At 46.5% G+C, this 27,157-nt stretch overlaps 1 protein-coding gene across 1 annotated transcript; it reads right to left on the bottom strand.

Moving 5' to 3' along the window:
• Window positions 1–3,078: 3,078 nt before the first annotated feature.
• LBHD2 (LBH domain containing 2) lies at window positions 3,079–25,719 on the bottom strand. Its single transcript, XM_051621880.1, has 5 exons — window positions 25,548–25,719; window positions 15,936–16,038; window positions 11,592–11,682; window positions 7,634–7,835; window positions 3,079–6,332 (listed from the first exon to the last, which is right to left on the bottom strand). Exons 3-5 carry the CDS (start codon window positions 11,679–11,681, stop codon window positions 6,256–6,258), a joined length of 369 nt encoding a protein of 122 aa, XP_051477840.1. The 5' UTR covers window position 11,682; window positions 15,936–16,038; window positions 25,548–25,719; the 3' UTR covers window positions 3,079–6,255.
• Between the last annotated feature and the right edge of the window lie 1,438 nt (window positions 25,720–27,157).

Genomic DNA, 27,157 nt, shown 5'->3' with positions numbered 1-27,157 from the left:
CTGTTTTTTTTTTGTTTTTTTTTCGTGTTCCTTCTGGAGCAAAATTGATTTAATGATAGTGGGAGTGGCTGTTCATCCCTGTGGTACCTCCAGGGCTTCATGGTTGAAAAGGCATCAGAAGCTTCTCTTCCATCTCTGCAGAGACCCTTCACATGAGTGGGGTTAGCACCTGCTTCCCCAAGGGACATTATCCCAGCACCTCCAGGCTGCATCACCAGTTCCAGTTCAGATTGACCGAAACCAGGATGGACAGAACACTTGAGATTTAGAGAAACCTCTTCTGCAGCAAGTCCCAGCCCTCGGGCTCATGAGCAGGAGGAGGATGAGCCACCCCAGCCACCTGTGTGTCCTGCTGGAGAACAGATGGGCTGGGTATGGCCAGTCAGAATTAAGAAAACAACCATGCTGCTTCCAGAGCTAGTGCACTCCAGAGCTACAAGGAGACCATTTTTGGGTCCAATTCACTTTGTTCTGCCTCAGTTGTAAATTTTGGGGAAAACCACTAGTTGCTTCCCCCCTCAACATCCAAGCTAGGAGTCAAGGACCAGTAACAGTGAAATAGAACCTAAATTGTAGGTTTTCATCCCATGTTTAGTTTATTTTGTTCCACCCTGTGCTTTCAGCTGCAGTTCTGTACTTGCAAGACCTCACCAACCTGAAGACCTTATCCAGAAGGATCTACTAGGCTGCCAAGGGAAGACTGGGTTGATGAGATAGGTGTCTGTGCTAATCCTTCCTGCTTGAATCATCATCAGTGAATAACTGACAGCAGCAATGAATTATCCTTAGATTTACAGTGCTGTGGTATCTGGAGCTTTCCTCAGCTCTTGGGTCTGGCTGTATGTCCCAGCAGCATCCCAGTACCAGGATTTTCATGGCTTCACAACCTACTGAATAGTAAATGTGTGGGGGTAGTGTTGTCAGGGGTATGGAGGACACATGGGTATGTGACAATATCCAACTTATACTTCAGAAATTAAATGACTAATTCATAAAGAGAATTTGTCATGCTCCAGGAACCATGCTGAAGCTGAATGCTGGCTTGATTGCAAATATCCATTTAATGGATATTTCACTGCAATCACGGGCATTTTAAACAGAATTCCTTTGGTGTGTCAGCATGAATTATAAGGTGGGTTGAAAAGATCCTTGTCCTTCAAAGCATAAGGTCTGGGGTCTGAAACCTTAAGAGTGAGAGGAACAGCTCCTGCCCACTGTCCTAACTGGGCTCATGCAAGGTCTCCAAAAGGGTAGGTTGCTACAATTAGATGTGAAGGTTTTGGATTCTTCATGGCAGAAAGGCTGGAGAAAATGGAGGAAAACATGTTATCAGTGGTCTTAGAGGAAAATGGCAACTTTTTAGTGTCTCAAGTTGCGTTTTTTAAATTATTTTGTTTGTTTTTAACAGAGAAAACAAGAAACTTTAAAAAAAACCCCTAGTTTTTCAGAACTGAGTGAATTTAAAACTTGGAGAGTTACTGCCTCTGAAATGAAAGCCACAATGTGTTTTTAAAGACAAAGGGAAGAAGGGTGCCCTGCTCTAATTTGTGGTGGAAGCAATGCATATGAGTAACAGCTTTTATAATGTGAATGTGAGGGATGTGCTGCTTGTTATGGGACTCCTGGCTCCCTGTAGCTGCCAGGGATCACCTTTCTCCACAAAAGAATTCATGCAATTATTGGATTGGGGGGGGGGGGGGGGGGGATAAAGATAAAAACACAAATTAGGATTTATTTGATTTGGATTTGCCATTCTTCAGTTTAGCATTATAAAAGCCAGTTTCCATCTCTTACTAGTGGTTTAAATAAAGGCTAATACCTGAAAATTGTATCTCTTCATTTAAACAAGAGTGTCAAGCAGAACATGTCTAAAAGAACTACTAAGCAGATGTCTAATTAAAGATAAATTAAAATGTCTTATGTCAATGGAATAACATTAAACAAACGTGAGGATCCTGTGGATTTAAGTTTAAAATATAAATGTTAGGAGCAAGACAACAATGTTCCCATTCTCATCCTATATAATCAATTACATTAAAACTCCCCCTGCTTTCTGACTCAAGCAAGTAGAACAGCCAGGACTCAACACAGATCTCACAGTGACATAAAATTGGCAGTGGTTAAAATTATATCCCCTGGAGCCATCAGGTACCACCTGTTGCATCCTTATGTGGCCCACACAACATACCACACAGGAAAACCTCAAGGAGGTGACGAGGCAGTGTCAGTCCCTCTGTCATCCCATCCCTAGGGTAATATATGCCTGGAAAGGAGATTTTCCACACATGATGCATGGAAACTCCAGTACTGAGTGACATTAAGCACCAGGTTTGCAAGTGCTACAGGGCTCCTTGCCTCCAGCCTAAACATGCCACCACTGCCCAACAGAAGAAACTGGCTTTGACCCCAAGCAATGCTTTTTGCCATGCTGCTACACCCATCTCAGCAAGCAGCAGCTGCTTTTGCACCAGGAAGGTAAGAGGGAGTCTCACCCTCCACTTACCCAATTCTTTGCTTTTTGGTAATTTGACATTTTGGGAGAAAACTGATTGTTCTGTGGCAGACTATCTCTGCCTCTCATCTTCTCTGCCACATGACACTGCTCTCCTTGCATGGGGTATAGGTTTCCAGTAATGTGAGTTCCTGCTGGGTTCCACAATAGCCTTTCCAGAAAATGTTAAATATGTGCATTCCATTAGAAGGTGAATGAAGATGAGTCCGCTGGCTTGCTACTAGCACAGCAGGCAAGGCAGGCCACCACCCAGGGTGAGCGGGCTGTGCCCAGCAGGGCAGCAAGAAAATCCCAAGACAGAAGCAGTGAGCGTTGAGCTGCCTGGTCTAGGAAGGGCTCAAAGGAGAGACGGAGATAGCAACTGCCACTGATGAAAATCTGAATTTATCTGTGTAGAAACACGTAGGACAAAGGGCCAGAGCAAGTATTTGCATATCATGGGGCAAAAACAGGCTTAGAGCAGGCTTTGTTCCCATGTATTAGCTGTATCAGTGGTAGGAGAGGAGCTGTGCAGCACCACAAATAACCCTTTGCATTTTTAAACCAAGACACTCTGTGTACACCACTTCTTCCAATTGGTCCAGTATAGGCATTTAATAGGCTAAATGGTGTAATACATCTACAGGACATACATTAGTTGAGTATTATGTACAGGTGGCATTTTACAAAATTAGAAATAACTGAAATAGAGCAAAATCCAACAATGTTTTACTCCAGAAAACTTCCTTTATGCACTACATGAAATACTCTACAAGCAAGACTAGAAAAATATGACTTTTTTTTTTCCTTTTTAGTTTCTACAAAGCTTTTAATCCAGAAAAAAATACAAAACAACTATTGAGTTTATTAGAGACACAACACTTGCACAGAGACAGATTAAGTGGACATTCATAGACCTGCCAGTTGAATAAATAGAGCTTGCTCATATAAAACAATTTTCTCTCTATCTTGCTATCCTATTTTAGGGCCTCTGGCCCATGTTCAGAAAAATAAAAATGGGAGGAGGAGTTTGGCTTTGCATGGTTGTTAAAATGAGGCCACACAGCTTTAGGAGAAAGCTTTAGTTTGAAGCATCCATTTGCTTCAGGTAAAATACTTCAAGCGAGCAGTGAGAAAGAGGGGAAAGGAAAGACAAAAGTAATTTGGCTGGAAGCAGGAAATCTGGTATTTCTATATGGGCTGTAGCTTTACGTACTAGGACAAAGAAATTGTTGCTGTGTGGCGTTTTTTTCAGAGTGTATGTAGAATTTTGTTGTTTCTTTGGGAAACTTATTTAGGGAAGTGCCATTGACCTCAGGTGGAAATAGGATAAGGGCCATCCAGAGCAGGAAGGGAGGGAGCGTCTGAAAGCAGATAGAGAGCACATAAAATTGGGGGAAGTGTTTCAAACAACTGTTTTTCTTTTTATAAAGCAAAAAGCAAATTAAATGATATGTCTAACGTCATTCCTCATGGAGCTGGGCAGATGCAGATCGGAAGGAAAGCACACCGCTAAAAACATGTCGTCACCGTCGTTGTTTTTCCCCCAGAGCTTTGTAAAACATCTTGATGGTCGATGCAAAAGCAGCATTTAAAGAGCACGTCGTGTCTGCCTGGCCAGAGCTGCCTTCCTCCCACCATGACCAGCTGCAGATGCGTCTGAGCTGGGGACCTCTGCTCCCTGCTCGTGCTACCCAAAGACGTAGCTGGAGCTTGTTCCTGCTCCATTGGCTTTACCAAAAAACTGTCACCAGCAAAGGGGGTGACACAGACAGCAGCCAGATTTAGGAAGTGCTCTGAAACCTTCAGTTTCTCTGGAGAATTTTGTTGCTCTCACCAGAATCCCACTTATCCAACAAAATAATTCTGTGACAGCATAGGTAAGAGACTCTACATCAAGAAGGCAAAACAGATTATTATATAGGTTGAGAGAGCAAAATTTAACTGAAGTATCATATTATACTATACTACACTGCTTATAAAAAGGGTTCTAGATCCCAAACACCCCAAATAATGAGCTATAGTTTTGTACATAAATTAATGTTGCTTTGAAGTAAAATAGTCTCTTTCCTTTGTATTAAACATTCATTGCACAGAATTCTTTGTAAGTAAATATATTAAATTTGGTTGCTAAGAAGGTATAAACTTATCTGGCTAATACATCTGGCCAGTAAATTTTATACACCATCACACTGTTAAAAGTTGCCATTAGAGAAAATTATTACTGGAGAAAGGAAAGCGCTTGGAAGTCAACTTAGGAGTTAATGCTGGAAGAAATCCTGTTATTTCATTCCACCTACAATGAGCGGCTTCTTCCGGCTGCAACATTAATTCAAAGTACAGACCCCATCCAGGCCTGCAGAGGTGGAGAAAGCCAACTTCATAGCTTACAGGACACTAATCACTGACACAGTCAAACCCTTTTGAGTACATGCATTATCTGTCTCCACCAACACTGTCCAAAGGGCAGCAGATGGGTGCTTCTCCTCGGACAGTGGGAGGGAGTCTCTGGCACGTCTCTGTGCAGGAATGGGTTCATTCCTGTCAAAATGGCACCCACATCCCCAAGGAAAATTCAACGGGGGCCTGAGGTGTCCCAAGAAAGCTTGTTCCACCATGAGCTCTGGTCTCCAGGAGCTGGCTGTGAAACCAAAGCCTAGGGGGCTGTGCTGCTGGCAGCCCCATCTACCGTGCTCCCACTGGCAGAACCACTGTGGCAGGAGGGAGGGAGGGAGCTGTGCGACCCACACCTGAGCCCTCCTCCACCTCCTCCTGCTGCGGGTGGCTCGGGGAGGACCTGCCGCCAGGCAAAACGGCAGGCAGGCTGGGGCCGTGCTACGGACCTCCCATCACCTACCCCCAACCACCACCTGACTCGGGCCGAGGGAGGAACAGCTGGGCCTCTGCACCCATGTTATACACAAAACATACCAAAAGAAGAATTGCCACAACAAATTCTATTAACAAGGTGGGACAAATCCAGCCCTGGGGGAAGCAGGAGCCATCTTGTTGGCTTGAAGGTAGGGGAGCGTGTGCCTGAAGAGCGCACCAACAGCACGACCCACCCCACCAAGCCTACAACAGCCTCACCCCACAAACACCAGCGACTAGCTAATCCACTGCATCAGCGTACAGCAAGAGAGCGTTTCCAAAAGGTGTCAGTCAGCCTTCTTGAAAAGGCAGCTAAGAAAAGGCGGGTTCAACCGAACCTGCAGGGGTTAGCCAGAGGGAGAGAACTGCTCTGGGCTGCCCCGGGGCAGCAGCCTGGAGGCAAACCTTACACCTGCGTCTCTATACAAAAGTTACAAAATCAAATGGAGACATTATATTACATCTATTGTCCATAATATCACAGTGCTAGTTTTAAATGGCTAAAACCAAGAAATATTTTAGATTTAAGACATCCCTCCTGTAGAAATGTAACCCCTTTGCCCTGCTGTTGATACCTGAAAGCAGCTTTGCTTGGAAAAGGTAAATCCAATGAAATGTGCTAATTTACATTAGGAGCATTTTCCCTTGATAATCTCACACTTCCTAACACATCCCATTGTCTCCCAAGGGAAAATTAAACAAATAATATGAATCCCAGCCTGAAAATCAAAATGTTGAAAAGAACAGTTCTAAAGCCCAGACGCTTCTTACCAGGCACTAACTAACTAAAACTCTTGCAGATTTAAATACAGATTACTTTGACATGTCTTCAGAGTGTGTTAGCTTTCCAGCAATATTCACAATGAAGTTTCACTTCTGAGGCCATGGAGTCTCTACTCATCCTCTTCAGTTCTGCTTTCCAGAGTATCTGTACTGTCTTCCACTTCTTCAGGTGGATGCACTAAAGTATCTGCAAAGAAATAGTTTGTCAGCATTTGCTTCCCCATACAGGTCCAACAGCCTTAATCTGATGCCCTGCTCCACCAGACAGATTATCTGTCAAGGTGCTCAGACTTGGGCAATTCACTCGACTTGCAAATCGGTAGTTAAACCTAGAGTAAGGCTGCTCTGAGTGCATCACAGCCTGACTTTACAGGGGATGCCAGGCCTCAGGATGGGTAGTGAGACGAGATGATGATCCCTCTCATTAAAGCAGTACAGCCACTGTACTGGGAGGACTACCTGCTCTCTTAGTGAAATCTGCTCAAATTCTCAGGCCTGAATACATAATGAGTCCTAACATCACAGTACAAAAAACAACACAGAGGCCATAATGTGCAACCTGAAGGTGAGGCCATAGATTTGGCTCATATTTCTTCTTGAATGATCAAACCTCGTGGTTGACAGTACTCAGAAATGCCCACTGGAATAGCAGGTGATCTGACCCTTCAAGATCAGACCATTTGTCATTGTCCTTCTGAAGGGAAGGTGCATCTTGCACCCCATCCTGGCTGCTGTCTCTGGACACTTGGGTAGCAAATTGTGCACTTAAATGGAAACCATGTCACTCTTTAAGTAAAAAGGAGAGCACTGAAATCATGGAATCACAGAATTGTAAGAGTTGGCAGGGACCTCTATGGATCATCTAGTCCAACTCCCCCACTAAAGCAGGATTACTCAGGACTGCATCCAGGTTGGTCTTGAATATCTTCAGAGAAGGAGATTCCACAACCTCCCTGGGCAGCCTGTTCCAGTGCATTGTCACCCTCACCATGAGAAGATGAAAGAACCAGAAATAAACAGACCAGTTCCAAACCAGAGCATTCACTCAAAAAAAGCTCTTCAGCCTTATTTACCCCACAGTGACACTACTAGTGATATTTATGAATTTGTAAGCTCCTGCTACATTAATGCACTCCTGCTTTGAAAATGTGCAGCTGTTAAACACTGCTTCTAAGCTAGGAGACAGGGAGGTAGACATATGCTATTGAACCAGGTTCCTGCTTCCTAGGGGGAACTACAAATGTGCAGTAAACTGCCTGTTGGCCATGCGAGTGGCCAGCACTAAGCCTGACGCTGATGAAAACACGATTTGCTCAAAAGCTACAAGCAACTTTTCAGTCCACTGGACTCCCTTTCCAGTGCAGGTGTTTCTGGGCACCTTCAACCACCTACTACTGCTCTTTGGTACACTCTAAATGGCAGTGCACGGCATAGGCTAAAATTGCTATTTTGCTATGGGGAACAAGGATGAAAATTACTCATTCAGACCTTCCAGATCCATCTGCTGCTGCTGCTGCTGGACACAGACTCTTTGGTCACCATGAAGACCCTTGTCCTCTGCTGATTTCAGGTCATCAGGAGGCCAGCGCAGCTCCCCGCTCTCCACCTCCCCGGACTCGGTCGGCTCCACCACAATGGACGGCAGTCTTTTGGACAGCTTAGGGTACTTCTCACGTGAGTCTGGGAAGGCCTGGTAAGACATTTGGGGACATGTCCATCAAAGTCTTGCTCAGGGATGCATATTGGGAGCAAGCAGAGTACACGTTTCATCTTAGCATCCTTTCTAAATCTGACGTGCGCTCCCACGTCCACCAAAAAACCCTTCAAACTGGTGCAGGGCAATCAGTCCTGCACAGGGAGGACTGCAAAAGCAGCTGACTCCAGCTCCTTGACAGCCAAGCGTGGACACAGAGGTACTAACAGACCTCAACACACTCTCCCCTCCACATGCTATTCTTTGCTGAGTAAAGACCAGGATGAGGAACTCAACTTTGCTCACCAGAACATCAGGTAGGTGATTGCTGTGACTTGTGTGATCCAACATGTATAATAAAAGTGGAGATTTAGGTGACAAATTTCATTATGTTGCCAAACACCTGTGTTTCAGTTCTGGTGGGTTCTTCAGACACAAAGGTCACTGCTGTAATACTAAGCTAAATGGCTGCCACAGCTCTTTCTGCTGCTGTCCTTTTACTCTGCTCTGAAATCCATGTTCTCTTGCAGTGACAATTTATTAAGAAGCCACCCTTCAGCAGAGCTATTTTCTGTAATGTGAAACACTGTATTTTACAAGGCATTCATGCAAAACATGTAGCCCTAGAGATCATCTTTACACGGAGGATGGTGCCAGCTACTATTTTAATTTGTCACACTGAAGCTGCAGGTCAAACACTATGAAGCATTTAGAGCTTGAAGCTGAACTGTGTCTTTTTAGTGAAGGATATTGCAACACATGAAAGTGCTTTCTTGTTTTCAACATAGCTGGTTCATTTAAATATCTCAGGTTCCTTTGAATTGAGGGATTTTTTCTGGATGCTTTTTGAGTAAAAATCATTCCAGCTCCTCCAGAATGTTAACATAAGACAAAGTCTGTTGCTGTTTTGCTGAAACCTTATCTCTGGCTTCTCAAATGTCCATGTATCTGCATCAATGGGCTGTAAATTTCTCTGTGGTAGCTGAGTTTTATTTTATTTATTTTACTTGTAACAATAAAATCAAGGTGCAGACTAGGGGACTGAACTAGGGTTTGAGAGCAAGAACCACCCCAGTGTTTCTCTAGGTGCTGATACAGGTTTGCTGTGTGCTGGTGGGAACCTCCCCACACATTTGCAACACATTCCCCACTGGGTCAGGGCATCTGGTTAGAGCAAGCACTGCTGGTTATGAGGGCCAGTCTCTGCTCAGCTCCTGCTATGCACACAGGCAGAAACTCAGATATTCCCTAACCACCATAAAAGTGGGCACATCCTTCAGGACATTGCCAGGGATGTGGGGACTGTAGTTTCACAACCCACTGGAGGCATTTGCTTCATGGGTTTTGCAACCCTCTGAGCAACCTTAGAGCTGCTCTCTCTAAGACCTTAGGGCTTAGTTGTCCCATGTGGCATCAGAGCTAGCATGGGGAGGCAAGCTCTTAGGAAGGGTAATTCTCTTCCTCCATATCTGGAAGCAGCAAGCACATTTTTACCATTGCTATGATGCCTCTATCTGACTTCTGGAGATGGAGAAGGGCATAATTACCCTCATGCCCTTGTTCTCCATAGCGTTGTGGGGATTCGTTACTCTTTATAAGCCTACATGAAGGTAAAAAATGTTGTATATTAGTGTTGCAAAGTGAAACACAATTAATAAGGAATTTTCTCTCTGAGAAAGCCCCTTCAGTGCAACTAGACCCAGTGAATCACTAAAGGTAAACCTTCCTAACGTCTCCCTGAGCTGCTCTCACGTGGGCTTAACTTGTCCTGGTCAAGCAACGCTGCTCACGTTGCTATCGGAGAAGTTTCCCCCAACTTTCCATTACACAGCCTCCTCTGGAGCTGCTTACAGTTTAGAAAATGTTCATGGCAGGACATCGACTGGAAGGAATTTTTAAGAAGTTGCTAATAAGAGCCTGCTACTTCCAAATATGGCACAGGTCCAGAGACATCCTGAGCAGCAGTGCACTCATCTTCAGACCCATGTCAGAGCCCAGCTCCCTGAGCATCCCAGCTCAGCTGGCAGAAAATAGCCATAAAACTGTGGGGAAGATGCCTTATTTCCTCCCAGGGCTGCAGATGAAGGTGACAGTGACCTCTTCTCCCGCTGCTCCTCAGCCTACTAGGGTGGCAGAGGGCTGTGTGAGAGCCACCCCATCCTCAAGCCTGGTGACAACAGGTGACAACCCCTGGCAGGGGGATTCAATGCAACAAAACTACTTTTTCATCTGCTTTCTGAAGCCCTAGGAAATGACACACACGCTGATCTAAAAATGTGCTAAGTGTCGATTATTGCGGCTGCAACAAAATTTAGGAAGGGCACCTGTGCAGCCTCAGCTTGGCTATTTTTGTTTGTGTCATTCTCATACGGTCTTTTCTCACACCAATCACATAATATTTTTTTTTCCACTGGAGCCCAGCATTTACCACGTCCCTCCAGGAATGAGTCAGGACTGGCAGGAAGCAGAGCTCCCTGTCAGGTCTTGCTGTGTTTTTCTGCGGAAGCTGGAGTGTGTGATGAGTGGGCAGGAGACTGCAGGAAGAGAGGGACCAGTCTCCTGGCCAGAGTGCTTGGAAGTTGCTGGAAGAAACCTAGTTTTCCCACTGACTCATTGACTTTGTGATACCTCTCACTTCTTTTTTGCTTTTTTTTGCCTCACTTGGTCATCACTAATACATGGATGGTACCACCTTCTCCCAGAGGGGTAGGGTAAAGGAGCTGGGGAAAAAGCTCCAGAGCATATGACAGGGACACCATAGAAAAGCCATAAAGACATAGGTGGAGTTGGAGTTGGCACAGAGTTTGGACAGTGTACACTAAGCCTGGGGCTCAGAGAGAAAGAGGAGAGTATTGAAATCATGCTTTTAGAGTGAGCAGCATCTATCCTGTGCAGTCAAGGAGGCACAGTAAAGCCCAGGGTACACTCTTTAATTGCACACAACCTTTCATTACATGCACAAGTGATCTGAAAGGAATTTGCAAAAATTCAGTTCTGACTTCCCTGGCTTCCAAATGCTTGACAAGCTTCTCCTAGAGTAGCTTTCTGGGTCTGCTCGCAATACTATATCTTCTGTTGAGAAGCAACTCAGGTCCACAATGACACATTTAGGTGTTTTGCCCCAAGCAGTGACACAGAGTCACAAGCCCAACCACAGAGCACCAAATGGGGTGCAGGGGTGGTTGCAAGGGGGGCTCGAAACTTCGTGATGGCTCCTGCTGGGAACAGCACTGCAGACAGGTAGGTCAGTGGGTGTGTGAGTCTGCCTGAGGACAGAAAATGCTCTTGCACCTGCCAGGAAATGACCCTGACCAGTGCTGCTGCTAAAAAGCCTCAGCCACTTATGGGAATAACACCAAATGGTCTATTTTCAAAAAAGGGCTCTCCCTCTGAGCCTGAGGAAACACCTTATTTCAAGGGTGGCTGTATAAAAGCTGTGGTACAGTACTGCCTTCATCACACGACGGTGGCTCAGAATTGAACTCTTGGTGACAAACACCTTCTTTGCCTGCATCTCCACAGGGGCAAGGCATTGCTGCCACTGTGTCCTGGAGGCCTGGCACCCAACAAAACCCTCCTGCCAGAACTACCTTTTAAAAATATGACATAAGTAGGATGAAACATGCATTTCAGGGCTTGTTCTTCTGGCAGCTGTGCTCTGCAATTTAACGTCTACGTGTACGACAGTTACTGGTTGCATTATGTTGCTTTTGAAAAGTAGCTCAGGATCCTTTCCAGTTTTTCTGAAGTTACCTGGCTTGAAGGGCCTCCTTCTTCTTCAGGAGTCTGGCTGAGCGCAAATTCCTCCATCACCGGTTCCCGTGTGTTCATCACCTCTGTCATGCTGCAAGTATTAAAACAGAATTGGAAAACTCAGCTCTGAGCTTTTGTCTCACAATTAACTTAACAAAAGACTTTGGCTTTTCACATTTGTTAAAATAATCATGTTACAGAATGTCCTTTCTATACAGCCCCCTGAGAAGTGTTTCCTTGGCCCTCCAAGCCAACTGCTGCCACTGCACGCTGTGAAGCAGATCCAGGCACTGACCCCAACTGCCCCAACAGGACAGCAGAGAGGACCCCCATGGAGTCCTAGAGTCACCAGCAAGATAATATGAGCCCTGTTATGTTATCAGCAACCAATTCATTACTAATATATGAGCTTAGAAATTGTGTCTGTTGACCAAAAAATGTTACTCATGGAAATATCAGCCTTGAATTAAATTCTCATTCTGATTCTTCATAACATTTTCAATATTTGCTCTTCCCAGACATTTCTTCCAGTTAGTTATGAGCCAGCACTTGTTTTAAAACTGTTAATTCCAGACACAGCAGTTGCATTGCTGTCTAAGGGCCAGATTTTCCGTAGTCTTTACTTGCCTGAGTGTTCAGAGAGATGTTGAGTGGAATTTTCAAATGCATCAGGGAAGGTTTTGCACCTATTATTTAATTTAAATCAGGGACTTAGAAACCTAAGCTGCTTATGCACCCATTAAGTATCCCCCTGTGCTGTTTGGCACCCTTGCTCAAACTCCTTGTTCCACTGGGCTCTTTGGAGCAGAGGGACAAGAGCTGGCAGCAGTCCTGGATGCAGTGAGGGCAGCCCAGCCCATGGCTGGGTAGCTGCTTGTCTCTACAGTGTTAGGATTTTCCTCATATTTGAGATTTACAGATACAGCATTCTCTTGTGAGATTTGAGGATGCCTGCAAACTTCACATAGCACATTAAGTGTGTAGGAGCAAACAGAGCCTGAACCACTCTGCTCAACCTGCAGACAAGCAGCTACATTCATCTTGGATGGGAATACATCAGTCTGGATGGGTTTGGCTCTGGGCATTTTGCTCTCCCTAGCTGGCATTCCTCAGGTACAGCAGTGAGTGGCTGCTGGAGCCTCCTGCAGCATGCAGAACGTAGGCATCATCAATTACACCGCCCTGCCACCTGCCACACAAGCACCCCTTTAGGCACGACTAAACGCTGCCATTAATTCTGGTCCAGCTTCACACACAAAAGCCTTCTTTGTAAAGGCTGCTCCTACTGAGAAATGCAAACTAAAACATCTTATGGATAACTTGTTTCAGGCTTACATTACCAATTACCCCACAAAACTGAATTTTACAATATCTGCAATTACTACAAAACCCTTCACAATTACTTTAATTAGCTGTAGCACAGAGCAGCGTGATATCGCAGAGACTTTCACTCCCACTGTGGCATATTTAAAAAAGATCACAGCAGACCCAGGAGACACGAGCTCAGTTGTGGGTCAGGACCCAACCCTATGGCCACCCATCAGCTTAGAGAAAACCTTGAAGTGCCAGCCTTGGACCCACCCAACACTGAATTAAACAGAACCCCCCTTGGTGCACGTACACAGACAAGAGGTGAGTGGAACCAGCCTCCAAAACTCAGCAAGAGGCTGAACCAAGCCCCTGCTCTGGACATCCCCCCACTTACACAGCCCGAGTCCTCCCAGAGCCACAGTGCAATAGAAGAGGGACAGATTCTCCCTGCTAGGAATAGAGTTTTGAGCTCCCTGCCCTTGCCTGGACCTGTGCCCCTACCCAGGGATACCACATCAGGACACCACAGCCCACCTAATCAGTAAAATAAATTTATTTTCTGAACACATGCTTTTATTCCTGCAGCATTAAGTGGGCCATACCCTTGGGCAGCCATGGACAACACCACTGAGAGACTGGTGATCTGGAAATGAGAAACCCTTTCCTGGAGCAGCAACTGTGGGCCCAGCTGTGCCAGCTGTTCCTACACCCCAAAACAGGTGCTTACATGGACAAAGCTGAGGCCTTGGTCCCTTTCCTGCCCATAAGGAAAGCAGCATTCTCTCCACTGCCTAGTCCCTCTGTTTGGCCCTGGTGCTCATGCAGTTCTTGCCTTTTTTCCCCATCCTGGTCTCTGCCTTGGTCTCAGAGGGACCCTTTTGCATCATTCCTGCTGCCCCTCCAGCACTGCAGATGATCACACTGGACCACAGAAAGACCTCTCTCTCCCACACCAGCTCTTTGATGAGATCTGGTTTGGGGGACTCTCACACTGCCTGTTAGCCTGACCCAGCCCTGAGCCTGAAGGAGTCCAGGGCCCACGCTCTGGCCATGGCCACAATGAACGTCTGTCTTTTTAGATCCTTTTTGGGGTTCAGTGCTCCATCCCCACCTGTCCTGAATTGCAGGGAAATGGAAATGAGAAAGTGTGTGAAATAATCTTGGAGGCTTTGTGGGGGGCTAGGATTTATGAAGTCTTGGGCTTGGCTACCACAGAGAAGACATGTCCCACTCTTGTATGTCCTCGGGGTTGGTCCCCTCTAGCCAGCAGCACACCCCTGCAGTCACCCACAACTGGCTGGTTAATTTGAGTAGCCTTTCAATACACACTAAGTGTTTAAAACACTTCTCTGACCTTGTTCTATGGGACGTTAGAGATATACATCGACACATGCACTGCCAAATGTGTCATATGAGATCAAAGATGTTGTTAAGACCTCATAAAATTCTATTATTGAGCAATAATGGGCTCCCTGCTTCCCTAAGACCACATTACACCCTGCAGATTATTTCTAAATGACAAAGACAAATTATTCTGGCTAGGAAAATGGTGACAGTCCTGCCAGTGTTACAGCAGATGCCTCAGTGAATCAGCTCTCAAGCTGTTGAAGCCCAGGCCATTTCACAAAATCTGTGCAACTTAAGGCTTTGATTGAATAGGATGGCAGAAGTGATTGTACTTGATGTGTCTCAGAAAATAACATGGAGCCATGCAATTGGCAAAGGAATTAGGCTTTAACTGGAATAGCTTAATTGTTCTCAGTCTCCACTTTGAACCAGTAAAGAAAAGCAGAAGAAATCTATATGGGCTGCAAAAGCAGTGACACTTCTAACAAACTTAACTAGGTATTTAACACTAAAAATTACTAGAAGCAAAATAATTGAGAATGCCACTACAAATCAGTTCCACCTGAAACTTCAAAATCACCTGTAGGACATCACTGAATTGTTTATAAAGGCACAGAATCTGAAAAGGGAGCTTTGGTTGTTGCTTAGGGCTTTTTTACCTAGGATATGATTTATCAGAAGGAGAATATTTTACTTTTCAGCCAGTTTTGATGGAAAAATATTGAGCCAGCTTTATCACCACTTTTATGTCAGATGTACTAACATACAACAGAAAAGTGGCTGATACAAGCAAATTATTGTAAGAGCTACATCTCTTTTAAATTCAGTCTTGCATTCATTTTATGTGCAGTGGTGCTGGTACCACCAATGACATGCAGTAGCCATAGTGATGCAAAACAAGGCAATAAATAGCATTTACAAACAAAGAGTAAATTCTGTTCTGGTGGATGAGTCACCTACTCTGAACCTTAAAATTCTCATGGCAGTGAATTAAGAGATGCATTTACTTCCCCTAGGTTTAATTAAGCTCAAATATACCAATTATGGTAGAAAAAAAAAGCAAAATCTGTTCTTGCTTTTCTGTGAGAAAACTACATTTAGAGAAGATTATTTTAAATGCTACTGCTACAGTTGCAGGACCATGCTATGATGATCTTTTCCAGGGGCACAGAGCAAATGCACAGCCCACTTTCTGCTGTTTGTGATGGTGCTAAGAAGATCAGTAACGTACAGAGCAATATATAGGTTGACAAGTGCTGAACCACTTGCCATGAGAAAGTGCTTAGAAAAAAAGCACACATTTTTATTTTAGTTTTTGAACAGAGGGAAAAACTGACCTGTGAAATTCCTGGAGGAAAAACAGTATTTGATTGAGGACCAGCTTCAGGATTCAGAAAAGTGAAGCACTTATGAGGCTATGGAAAGCAGTCAGGTTGTGCGATGCAAGCAAAGATTTCCTTAAGAAGAGGGGTAAAAACACATTTTATGGGGCAAGCTGGGCCGTGGTTGGGAACAGCCGTTTCCTGACCCACCTGGAGGATGTTCAGAGATGCACCAAAGAGAGGTCTGATCCTGCTTTCACCTCACCAACCAGAGTGGGCAGCAAAGGGGACACCTGGCCAGAAGATGAGGCTCCATAGGGGATAAATGGCAAGTGCAGGGTAATGACAGAAGAGAGTGTATTACCTTCAATCACATCAACAGATGTTGCTTCCAAAAACTGTCCTTGCTGCTGTTGTTCACGTTGTTGATGAAGTGTTGGGCAATCTCTGTCAAACCCTAGAAGTGTCTGAAAGAGACAAAACAAGAGTCAAAGCGTGCAACCAAAGCAACAGCACTGGCAGCCACCAGTGGAGAAGAGTACTACTGAAAGTCTGCTGTAGAAACTCCTGCTGTGAAGGTCTGTATAATTTTCTAATCCAGATGGGAATTGATCTCACTAAGGATGCAGCTCATAGCAAACCTAGTGAATTACCGAGACAATTCATGTTCTAAATCCACCCAAAGCTCTTAGCTGAAATACCTTGCAATATGACTCTTATCATGATGATAAACCTTTTTCCTCAGTGTAACATATAAAAAACCTGCTTAAACTGGGACACTCCGAAATTCTACCATACAGGAACTCTGGTGATAGTTGGAAAATTCGAAAATAAAAATGTATGCCCTTACTGGATGAGTATGCTTAGTGAGACAATGGTTCAAAACATCAAAGAGCAAGATTCCCCCTCAAGAAGCTACTGGTCAAGACACAAAGAAGACAAAATAGGCTGAAAGGAGGGTAAGTTAGGATTACATTACTGCATGTTTGTTACAGATGCCACAAGAGAAGGGACTTTTGCAAAGGTCTGCTCCAAACTGCAGGTAGTACTCTGACTGGTCTCAGCATAGGGAGACTGATGAGCAGAGGTGAGGATCCTATCATTGCAAAGTGTGAATCACTGATTTCTTATGACTCATCTGTCAGAAAGTCACAGCTGAAGAGCTTGAGAAGTTACAGAGCTGGAATACAGTCAGTATCTTGGCCAAACATCATTTTCTGAGAAATTTGTTTAGCCCTACAGCTTGCCAAATATATATTCATGCCAGCCACGGATATTTCCCTGGATGGGAAAAAGGTGTTTTCAGTGAAGTGAATGGCACTAGTGTATATATTTTATACCCTCCAGTGGTTTGGATTGCAGCCCAAGTGATTAAACAAATCTACCTGCTCTGGAGACCTTCCTACCAAGATTTATAACACTGGATTAACTCCACACTGATTTTATTCAAAAACAGTGACAGAGGAAAAATTGTGTGTCACATTCTGGAGTTTCTTCTCATGCCACAGAGGCCATGCTTATTGCAAATTAGCGAAGCAGGAAATCACATCTCCATCCCCAGGATTCAATTCAGAAGGTTTAATTCTTGTCTGGCAATTCTCCTTCCTAACCAATGATCAAACTAACTTCAGAGAGGCTAATGTTTTGTCCCTTAAAAATTCATGACTACACTCAGTGCTTGTCTCCTGTATAGAAATGAGAGAGCACCTGATACCAAGTTATCCAATACTCTTGAAAGAAGATTTTTATCCCACTACCCATTACAAAACTGCTGCTATTTAACACATGAAAATTCAGCATGAATTCATCTACCTTCAATCGCTCCTTTAGAAAACACTGGATATAAGAACAGTTATTACACTGAGTCATCTCTCAGCAAGAGATAAAATGGTATAAGAGATAATGAACTGGGCACCACATGGCCACTGATTGGAATCCAAGCCAGGGCACTTGCTATTTAGAGGCACCTTCAGATGCCTGGTTAGAGGTTTACAAGGATCCACACAGTACTGAACCAATGAAACCCAGACCTGTGGCTTTTCCAGTCTCAGCAAAGAACTTCTGGATTGAACTGACCCAAGACCAATCTCCTCTCCAAAGTTTTAGAGAACTCTGTACTACAGGGCACAAAATGTTTGAGTGAGGACATCAGCCACTGGGGCTCAGCTACTTGAACGTTGTAATCAAAGAAAATCACTCGAAGACTGCAGTGTGGAAGATGTCCCTTCTCCCAGCCTCACAGAGTCATACTTAAAAACAGAAAAACTACTTTCCAATCAAGATTGTTAAGGAGTTCAGTGTCTCCAGTGTATAAAACTACCAGAGAGCATTTATTATCTGAAGAAGAGATACTTTATCTACTTGATAGATGGGATTATCTCCTACGGCTGACACCAGAGGAAACATAAACTAATAACCTTCCTTCTACAATGCTGCTTAATCTTTTAAAAAAACAGGCATGGGTATCGGGAGCATGCAACAAACCTTTACAGCAGAGCAAACAGTCTGGACATTGAGTAAAGCCTTTCTCTGCTTATCTCTTCTTGTCCCTTCCTAATTTTACCTACCTTTGTTGCTTTGCTAATGAGTCTAGCCTGGAGCCCACTTGCTTCAAGCACTCCCGACCTATCCCTCTTCCACTCCCCACATTAACTGGCCTCCTTTGCCTCAGCTTGGTAATCAGCTGCTTCTCTGGCTCCAGGAGTACCAACATGGCTGTGCAGCCTGTCTTGCTTTATTTCTCTGAGAGAAACCCAAAGCCCCTTGAATCATCTGAAACAGGTCAGCTGAGCAGCAGCTGGGCACCATACCATCACCATATCCTCCTCCTCCTTCCCTCTCCATTTGTCACATGCCCTCATCCTGGGCTGCTGTGGGACCTCCCTGAGGAAAGCACACTGTGATGTGTTAGGTGTTGCACGTTGGGGCTGGAATATAGGAGTGTTTGTGCCTGACCACAACAGAAACAATAACCATTTTCATGTAGTCCATGAGGCATTGCCAAGCAGAGCCACACAACAGTGTGAGCGTGTGCTGCTGTTAACAGTGACCAAGAATTCTCAAGTCTCATAGACTGGTGACAGTGCTTGGCCATCCCTCCTTTGGGCCTGGTGAACCCTGCTACACTTTCCAGTAAAGATCGGTTGATTTAGGGACTACTTCAATGAGGTGGTCATGCCCTTGCCTCTTTAGGAGCAGCACCACCAAGGAAAGTATGAGATACAACCAAGGATACAATGATAGGAAAGCTGGCTCCACCAGTGAGACCAAGCAATGCCTCTGTGGTGGCCCTTTTGCTCAGACCAAGAGCCCTCCACCTCCCACCCCACACAAAGGGATGCATTTCCACTGGTGCTGCTTGGCCCAAGCCAAAAGCCCAGGTACCAAAAGGTGATTTCCAGGCTCCTCTCCCACACTGGAAAGCATCTGGAGCACATTGTGTGTTTGGAGTGTCTACAGCACAAGGACACAAGCTACCCTGGTGGAGTGGTCTCACCTTCCACAAGAGAACAACCAGCACCAAGGAGTAGTAGCAGGATGTTGTACAGCAATTCAGGTCAGCTGAGTGTGTGGGAAGCCCAATCTGGCTGCGTCTCCTGGGTTATGCTTGGCCATGCCATGCCATGCCATCTGGGGAGAGGACTTCACCATGCAGTGACAGAGCCCTTTCCTTGGGATAAATCAACTGGGAATTGCAAAGCAGATGTTTTTAAGGGGAGCGTGCTTCATCAGCAAAACAGAAATAGGAACCAGCCACAGGTTGCAATCCTAGCAGCCTGCAGATCAGCCACTTGATAAAGGAGCCCCGTGTTTTGGAGACACTCACGCTTCCCTGGGAGGCAGTAGCACCTCCAACAACAGGTCACTTTTTTGTTTCATCCCACTCTGAAAGCATCACACCCCCTCTCCCAGCTGCCCCAACATTGGAGACAACTGGATGGCAGAGGGAGAGCTGACCTCAGGTGCCAGGGGCTGCAGCAGGGGCTGCAGGACAGCCCTCTCCCCCAACCTTCTCCTGGATTTCCCGAGTTAATCATTCCCCCACAGAGCACTCATGAAAATATTATGATAACAGCCTAACAATATCACATTGAATGTGCACCTTGTAAATAATAAGCGTAGATAGGCAGCAGAAACTGGCCTTGAACCACTGCTCCACCTGCAAATCTATCATTTTCCTGCACAAACAGGATCCCTCCTTTCTTATTTCAATGGAACAATCCCAGGGGCTTTACCAGCCCCGAGTTTAAATTTTGCTGGAGAGGTGTCCCCCACAGGGCTCTGTGGGCTCAGCCTCACACATGGGAGGACCAGAAACACGGAGCTCTGGAAGCTGGCCCATGCAATCACAGCACACACACCATTCCCACTGATTCCAGATAGCACCTCAAACAAACCAGGAGTTCAGCCTCGGACACCCAGTCCCCCCCGCTTCACCCTGCAAAAGCCTCCAGATAAATGAAGACTTTTCTTCATTCAAGGAGCCCAGCCTTTGTGTGTGCTACAAAAAGAAACCCCTGCTACTGATTACAAGGAAAATGGGGACAGGGCAGGCATAAGAATGGTGTAAGGCAGGAGATGCAATGGTCTACTGCTTGATTTTTGCAAAGTGGAAAATTTCTACAAGGCACAGTGAACCCTGCTCAGCAAATCCCAATAAAGAGACAGGTCCAAGGAGGTTTTTCCACCCAGAAGAAGAAAGGGTGCCTTATTTTGGCCACTTCGCTGCAGCACATCAGGCTGCCAGTTCAGCCGGGGTGGTTACATGGATGATCTAGGACAGAGCTATGGTTGTTGTGGCAGATGAAGTTATGAAGGGGCTCTTCAGATGGTACCAGAAGGTGCATGTCCTTGCAAGGAAACGTGGCAGTTTGCTATGGCCAGGTGCTTCTGTGGATCCAGCTCTTCTATACCTCGGTCTCATGTCAGAGTCCTAGGAGGACAGACCTATGCCTTAAGTCCTGCAGTGTTTCAGTCTACATGGGTGGCCTGGGCCATCCAGAAGTAGGACCATGCCCGGTACCTCTGTGGGAGGTGGGACACTAGCTTCAGCATCTTGGCATAACCTAAAACATGCACTTACCTCAGTGACACTCGGCAGCCTTCAGTTTCCATGTGTGCCTACTGAGCTCAGCTTTTGGACACTGTGGATAGGAGCTTGGACAGCTTCTTTGTTTCCCCTGGTTGTACATTTGTAATGGATGCTTTTTATGAAGTGTTGTGGGTTCCATGGGACTAGCAAAACGTAAATTACTGCACAGACCACAGAAGATAAATGCATGTGTGTATGAACTCCTATTTAAACCTCCCACTTCTTTTTGGATGCAAATCTCTTTCCTAAGCAACTGAGAAAAGTGCGATATGTGTCAGAGTTTGGAGATTAGAGATCTGTTCTGTTCCCTCATTTCAGAAGCTCTTGTCTTCGGCCACCCACACAGCACTTGAGTTCTGCTCTCCGCAGGCCAAAGCTGCCTTCCTCTCCTCAGCGTGCGCGCTGCAGAAGATGTCGATCCCTCTCAGGAAGCAGTGAGATGAAATGACTCTTGATGTGGAGGAGCAGGCATTTCAGCATGAGACACAGCACGTAGTTTGGGAGAGCAAAAAGGGGTAGGAGGCTGCTATTTCCAGACCATCCTGCCACGCACCACTAACTTCACAGCAAGCTGCAGTTTTTACTGTTCCTGCTCCAAAGAAGCTGCTGGGGTAAATATACCCCTGGGGAATTTCTCCAGTACTCATCTGTGGACTATCAACACTAGAAAACACAGGCTTGCAAAGGGCAAGATCACTCTAGCTCAGCTTCCTTGACTCCTGGTGTTGCACAGTGAGGCATCAAGGAGACACTGATCCTTCTTACATCCCCAGCTCCTGGAGCATTCAAACCTCAGCTTTCAGTTTGCTATAGCTGTCCAAGTTCCTACTGGTCCAGTGTGAAGAGAAGAGAAAAAAAAAAAAAAAAAAAAAGGAGCTAAAGCTTGACTCATAAATGGTCAAAAAAGGAAAAAGAACTAAAATGTGTCTGTGTTTAACTATAACAATTTTCTAAGCACTCTCATGATTTGGGGGTGATTTTTTGCAAATGATGTTTTCAGTTCTGCTTGCTGTGGGTGCTTCCTTGGTGGGTTTCTCTTTTTAATTTTTATTAGCTGCTTTAGAGAAGCTCATTTATTTCTGCTTTTTGATCTCAGCACTGAACTACCTGAGCTTCCTCACAGAAGATGCCACAAGGAAAAGGTACAACAAGGGAGGAGAACAAGGCAGCCAGCCAGGATGCTCGGGGATAGGGATGAGGAGCAGACAGCCCGGAAGCATGTGCAGTGCAGTGGAGGGAGGAAGAAGCAGAGCAGATGGAAAGAATGACTAAGCCAGCTCCTCCGAATGCTGGTAGACCTTGGTATCATGGAAATCTCCACAGAGTCCTCGTGGAACCATGTGCCAAGAGAAAGTTTGGATTTATTTTTTTAACACTGGATTCAGCAGCTAATTGATGTGAAAGGACCTCATTAAGAAAACAGCCCCATCAAAATTACAGATAAGCCTCAACAAGCTGTAAAGTGTTTTGAGAGATACGTCTTCTGGTACTCGCTTTGCAAATACTGTCTCATCTGAGAACCTGCTTTTGGGATCAGAAATGCCTGTACTGAGCAGGAGTGCCTCTGAGCTTTGCTCACACACTAAACCTTGCATTGGCTTCAATTTCTCAAAACAACCTTCTGAAGCCAGCACCTTACAAATAAGTATATAATTGCTTCTAATTCAGAGCAACCTTTACTAAAGGGTGTCAGAAAGAACAGGGTTTGTTTCTGGGATCTTCCCTTGAAGACCACAGTCCTCTCATCCCTTGTATCTCATGCCATGATTGTCCCTCATCTTACAGCACCCATGTGAATTAGTGACAGATGAAAATTGGCTTCCTGTGCTTCTTTCTACTATTCCCTAGGTATTTCTGGGTGCTCCTGAATTCAGGTGACTATCCCACTAAGCAGGAGTGAGGAAAAAAGTATCTTAGAGCATCAATACTAAGCAGGTGATTCTTAGATGGAATGTCATGGGAAATGGATTACGAAATGTCTGATGTCTTTCTGGCACCATGAAAGAATACTCTGGGTAGACTGTGACCAGGCTTATTTCTAGGTATCAGAATAGGATAAGAGGTTAGGTTCTGTCAGTTAGAATAGTATTTACTTAAAAGATAAACTAGTCTTTCCTTGTAACTTTGGGGAAATTAGAATATGGTGTTGTCACTGTTGTAATATGATGCAATATTGAGCATTTACTAGAGAATTCAGCAAGGCCAACGCAGCAGAAGTGTTAGATTTAAAAAACAAGCAAAGAAAAACCCACCAGGCATTCCTAAGAGAACAAAGACGATGTAGAGACTTTTAATGTTCCCTGTTGGTAATTAACAGCACAACTGCAGGTGTCATGACATCACAACCTAACACCAGAGATGCAGCTGCTTTTCTCTGGGAATTAAAACTCTGTCACCTTAATTGAATTTCCAAGTATGGGAAGTTGCCCCAGACTGAGATGGAGGATTTGAGAACACCGTGTGCTATCGCAGTAGGGATGGGCATGATCGAGCGTGAGGACAACACACAGCTAAAAATAAAGGAATTATCAAAAAAATTAAAATGCATTATGGTTTTTTTGGAATGAGTCATTAACGCTGAAAGCAGATATGCATTAATAGGGCTGTGAGTCTTCCTGCCAACCAGTTAACAAGCACTTTTCGGATCCAGAGGTCTCCTAAATATTTGCACACAGGCAGTTTATGCATGTCAGAGACAGAACTCTGCTGAAAATTCTGGTTACATCTTACAGAAGTTGCAGTGGTCTCAACAGAGGAGCTGGACTTGGAATATTCTCTCCTAGTCCTATGGGGACAGGGACACTATGGGGCAAACCACTGCAGAATCAGTCAGTGCACCCTTATGAGAGCAAGGGCTTGTCCTGCTGGACCACAGCTTCTTCCAGCACTGGTGTGTACTCTGCAGAGGACAGTACTGGTCCCATTCTCTCCAAACCATAAAGGAGAGGTGATCCCAAGCCCAAGGATTCGCAATCTAAGAGAGATAAAGGCTGAAAGAGGGAGCTGACATAAGTTTTTAAGGATTTATTGGTATCAATCAGTCTTTTTAATTCTACCTCGTTGTTATTTGTTGGCAGTTTTCCTGGGGTTTGCAATAAAGTCGCCCTTTGAAGACAGAAAAAAAGCAGGAGATTGGTCAAGTTACAGATTTTTCTGGACAAGGTACACGTTTGAGAAGCAACGGGAGGGACTATGGCTGAGGCAGATGCTGGTCTCCTTGAAGTCACAGCAAGGGTTCTCCTGCCTTACATGACATAGGATCTGCCCCAAAACAAGGCTTTTCTGACTGACCCCTCAAAAATAGACAGATGTGGTTAAACAGGCTCAAAGGCAGGGGCATAATTTCAGAAATGAGAGAGAAGGAACCATTTTAGCCTGTGACACTGTAGGGTTGATACCCGATCTATGCAAAAGCCTGTTGCTTAATACAAAGAGATCATTGTGAGAAGGGAGGGAAAGTAGTGTCTATATTTGCACATTCATTTCTTCTGCTAAAGTAATGTATCAGAGACATTAAAGGAAATTCCACTTGATTGACAAATAGGCTAGATCAGGAAAGCGAGGAAACGCAGTCAAGTCGTTCCCTGTTTGCTTGTTTTCTCTCTGTAATCATAATGTTGACTCTGAAAACATGTTTTTAAAATGGTATATTAATTATCGAAACCCTGAGCTGTGAGCTGGATTTTCTTCTGGGCACAAAATTTGTTGCTCGTTACATCCAAGAGATGGAAAACACTGGCTTGAGCTTGGCTGTGTGTAGGCAGATTTCCCCGCTTCACCTTTGTGCTCAGGCTACTCATAAGGAGGCACTGTGCAAAGAGCCAGGCTACAGGACAGACGTGCCCACCAACTTCTGAGACCTTCCATACCATCTGTACCTATAGCCAGGAGGGCTTCCTTCACTGTACCACTGGCTACACAACTGCAGTAAAGATCTGCCAGGAAAAGACTAATGGAAACAAATTTCTCCCTGTGCCTTGCTCATTGTGGCTTGAGGGGTTAACGCTACATCCAGCCTAACCCCACTCCCCTCCGCGACTGTAGCCATATTCAGAGATCTACAAACACGGTTCTGTCCCAGATGAAAAGAAATTTTTTGTGGTATGTTCATTTGGCAGCAGGAAAATATTCACACCCCTCGCTCAGAGTGAGACATAGACCTCATTTACACAGCAAAGTAGGTTCTTTCTTTCACTACAAGTAACCGTATGTGTGCTACTTGCTACCTGATGGGAAAAGCAGGATTCCAGTGTTCTTTTAGCCAGTTCAGTTAGGCTGCAAGTAAAAGCATCATTGTCTTAAACTTGCATTTTCTTACCCGCCTCCTCGCCTTAAAAGTTGCCTTGAAAAAAAAGACATGAAATAAACGAACAGCTGAGGCGATCGCAGACCACAAACCAGCAACTCCCTCAGTGCTACGCTCATTCATCAGGATTCCTTCACGCAGCCCTTTCAGCTGCTGAACAAGTTGGGTGGTTGTTTTTTGTTCGTTTGTTTTATTACTATTATTTTTAAAGGAGAACCCGTTCTTCAGCGGCTTCTCCTTAACATCCCTTCCTCAGAAACATCAAACCAAGCATCTGGAGAAACAAGCCAAGGCAGAGACGCACTTTCTACCTCTCCTTCCCCGCCTAACTCCCCGCATCCAGGCGTGGAAGCGAAGCACTTTTTACCGGCCGGCTCCGCGCCCCGCTGCCTCCCGCACCGCCCCGGCTGCCGGCCCCACCGCGGGCAGCAGCTCCCCGTGCGGGGCTGCCACCGGGGGACTGACAGGTGGCCGTGCTCCCGCAGGACCGCGCCGGCGACTCCGGGGCAGCCAACCCCCCGCAACCCCCGCAGCCCCCCAAGCCCGGCCGAGACCCCCCGCCCCCCGGCCCGGCTCACCGGCGGGGCAGGCGAGGCGAGGCGGCAGCCGCCCGCCGCCCATGCACGGCGGCAGAGGGGACCCGCAGCTCCGTCAGCGCGTCCGCATCCTCCCGGGCCGGGCGCTGGCACCGCACCCGCCGCGGCACCTCCCCGCCCGCCGACCGGCCCCGCCGCTGCCGGCGCGGGGAAACCACTCCCCCGGCAGCGCTGGCGGGGCGGCGCGCAGCCCCCCCCGCGCAGGCACCGCACCGCACGGCACGGCCCCCGCCGCGCCCCGGGCCGCCCCGCCGAGGAGGGTGGGGACGGGACGGGACGAGAGGCAGCCCACGCCGTCCCGGCGCTTTGTGCGGACACGAGTGGAAGCGCGGCCCCCGGCCCCCCCCCCCCCCCGGCCCGCACAGCGCCCCACGCGCGGAACAGAGGGGCTCGGAGGTGACGCTCCCGGGAGCTGGTCTCCTTGCCCTCCTCTCCGCTGTGGGGCTGACAGGAGGCTCCCGACCCCTGTCCGCAACAGTCCCTGGGAAGAAAACACTGAGTTCAGGAAGCGCGAGCGGGGTCTTTTGGTTATTTTTTGGAAGGGCTCTTTCTGAGGGGAGTGGGTATTCCGCTCCAGGGGCATTTTTCCAGCTGCATCCCAGGCTCACGCAAGGGACACACTCTGGTGTGGGCAACATCTCATCACCACCTCGTCCAGAGGGGCCACAGAACCGGTGGGCAGACTGTGGCAGGGCTGCGATTAGGGGCTCCCCCCTGCCCTGGGACTGGCAGGAGCCCACCTCACACCCCCCGGAGAGGAACTGTCAGGGGAGCACTGGCGGATTTGCTTGTGTCTGTGATGCAGGAAGCACTGGCAGTGGCGTGAGGCACTCTCGTGGCAGGAGCCCGGGGAGCAGTGCTGGAGGGCTGTGGCCCTGGAGGGCTGTGCAAAGTAGGACAGTCCTCCCCGCTGCTGTGCATCCCCCTGGGTGTTTTGCGTCCCTCTGGGAAGCAGCTCCAGTGCAGGCGCTGAGGGGAGCCTAGTCCTGCCTTTCTCTGCACATCCAATGACTGGAGCTGTGGGTTCAGCCTGCAGGGATGCAGCCCCTGGGGTCCCTTCTTCAAATGGCATGGAAGGCCATGGGAAGGGACATGCACCACAGCTGCCAGAACAGGCCTCTCCTTTGATGCCTTTCCTGAGAGCTATGCCTCCAGCACAAGCACACGAGAGCACAATGGAGCAATGTGAGCACTGAAGGGGAGATGGGTGTCAACCAGGGGAGGCCCTTCGTACATTTGATTCATGTGAGGGCCTGAAAAAACAATGCCAGCACATACGGACAGCACAGGGCATGTGGAACGTCCTGGGGAGGCACAGCTGCAGGCACTGGAGCCTCTGCCCAGCCAGCTGCCAGCAGGGGAAAAGGAGGTGATGTGTAACCTCCTCTTCAACCACCTCTGCTCAGGCTAAGATTGAGTTGTCAGGAAACAAGGAGATTGGCCTCCATTTCAGGGTGATTCATGCTTGGCTGGTGGGGAGAAAAAACGTCAGCTGCCGTGGATTCAAGGGAAGACACCCACCTGTTTCTGTGGGCAGTGCTGAAAGGTAATGGAATTAGGGCAGTGGGACAGTGCTGGCACAGCTGCGTCCA

The sequence above is a fragment of the Apus apus genome, chromosome 5, assembly GCF_020740795.1.
Source record: "Apus apus isolate bApuApu2 chromosome 5, bApuApu2.pri.cur, whole genome shotgun sequence".
NCBI lineage: Eukaryota > Metazoa > Chordata > Aves > Apodiformes > Apodidae > Apus > Apus apus.
This window is presented reverse-complemented; position numbering and strand designations above follow the sequence as displayed.

What these genes read in the sequence shown, in the direction of transcription:
- LBHD2 (XM_051621880.1), bottom strand. Translation starts at nt 11,681, where the DNA reads ATGACAGAGGTGATGAACACACGGGAACCGGTGATGGAGGAATTTGCG. An exon ending in AAGGAGGCCCTTCAAGCCAG is followed by an intron (nt 7,836 to 11,591) that starts GTAACTTCAGAA and finishes ATGTCTTACCAG; the next exon opens with GCCTTCCCAGACTCACGTGA. An exon ending in GCAGCAGATGGATCTGGAAG is followed by an intron (nt 6,333 to 7,633) that starts GTCTGAATGAGT and finishes ATTTCTTTGCAG; the next exon opens with ATACTTTAGTGCATCCACCT.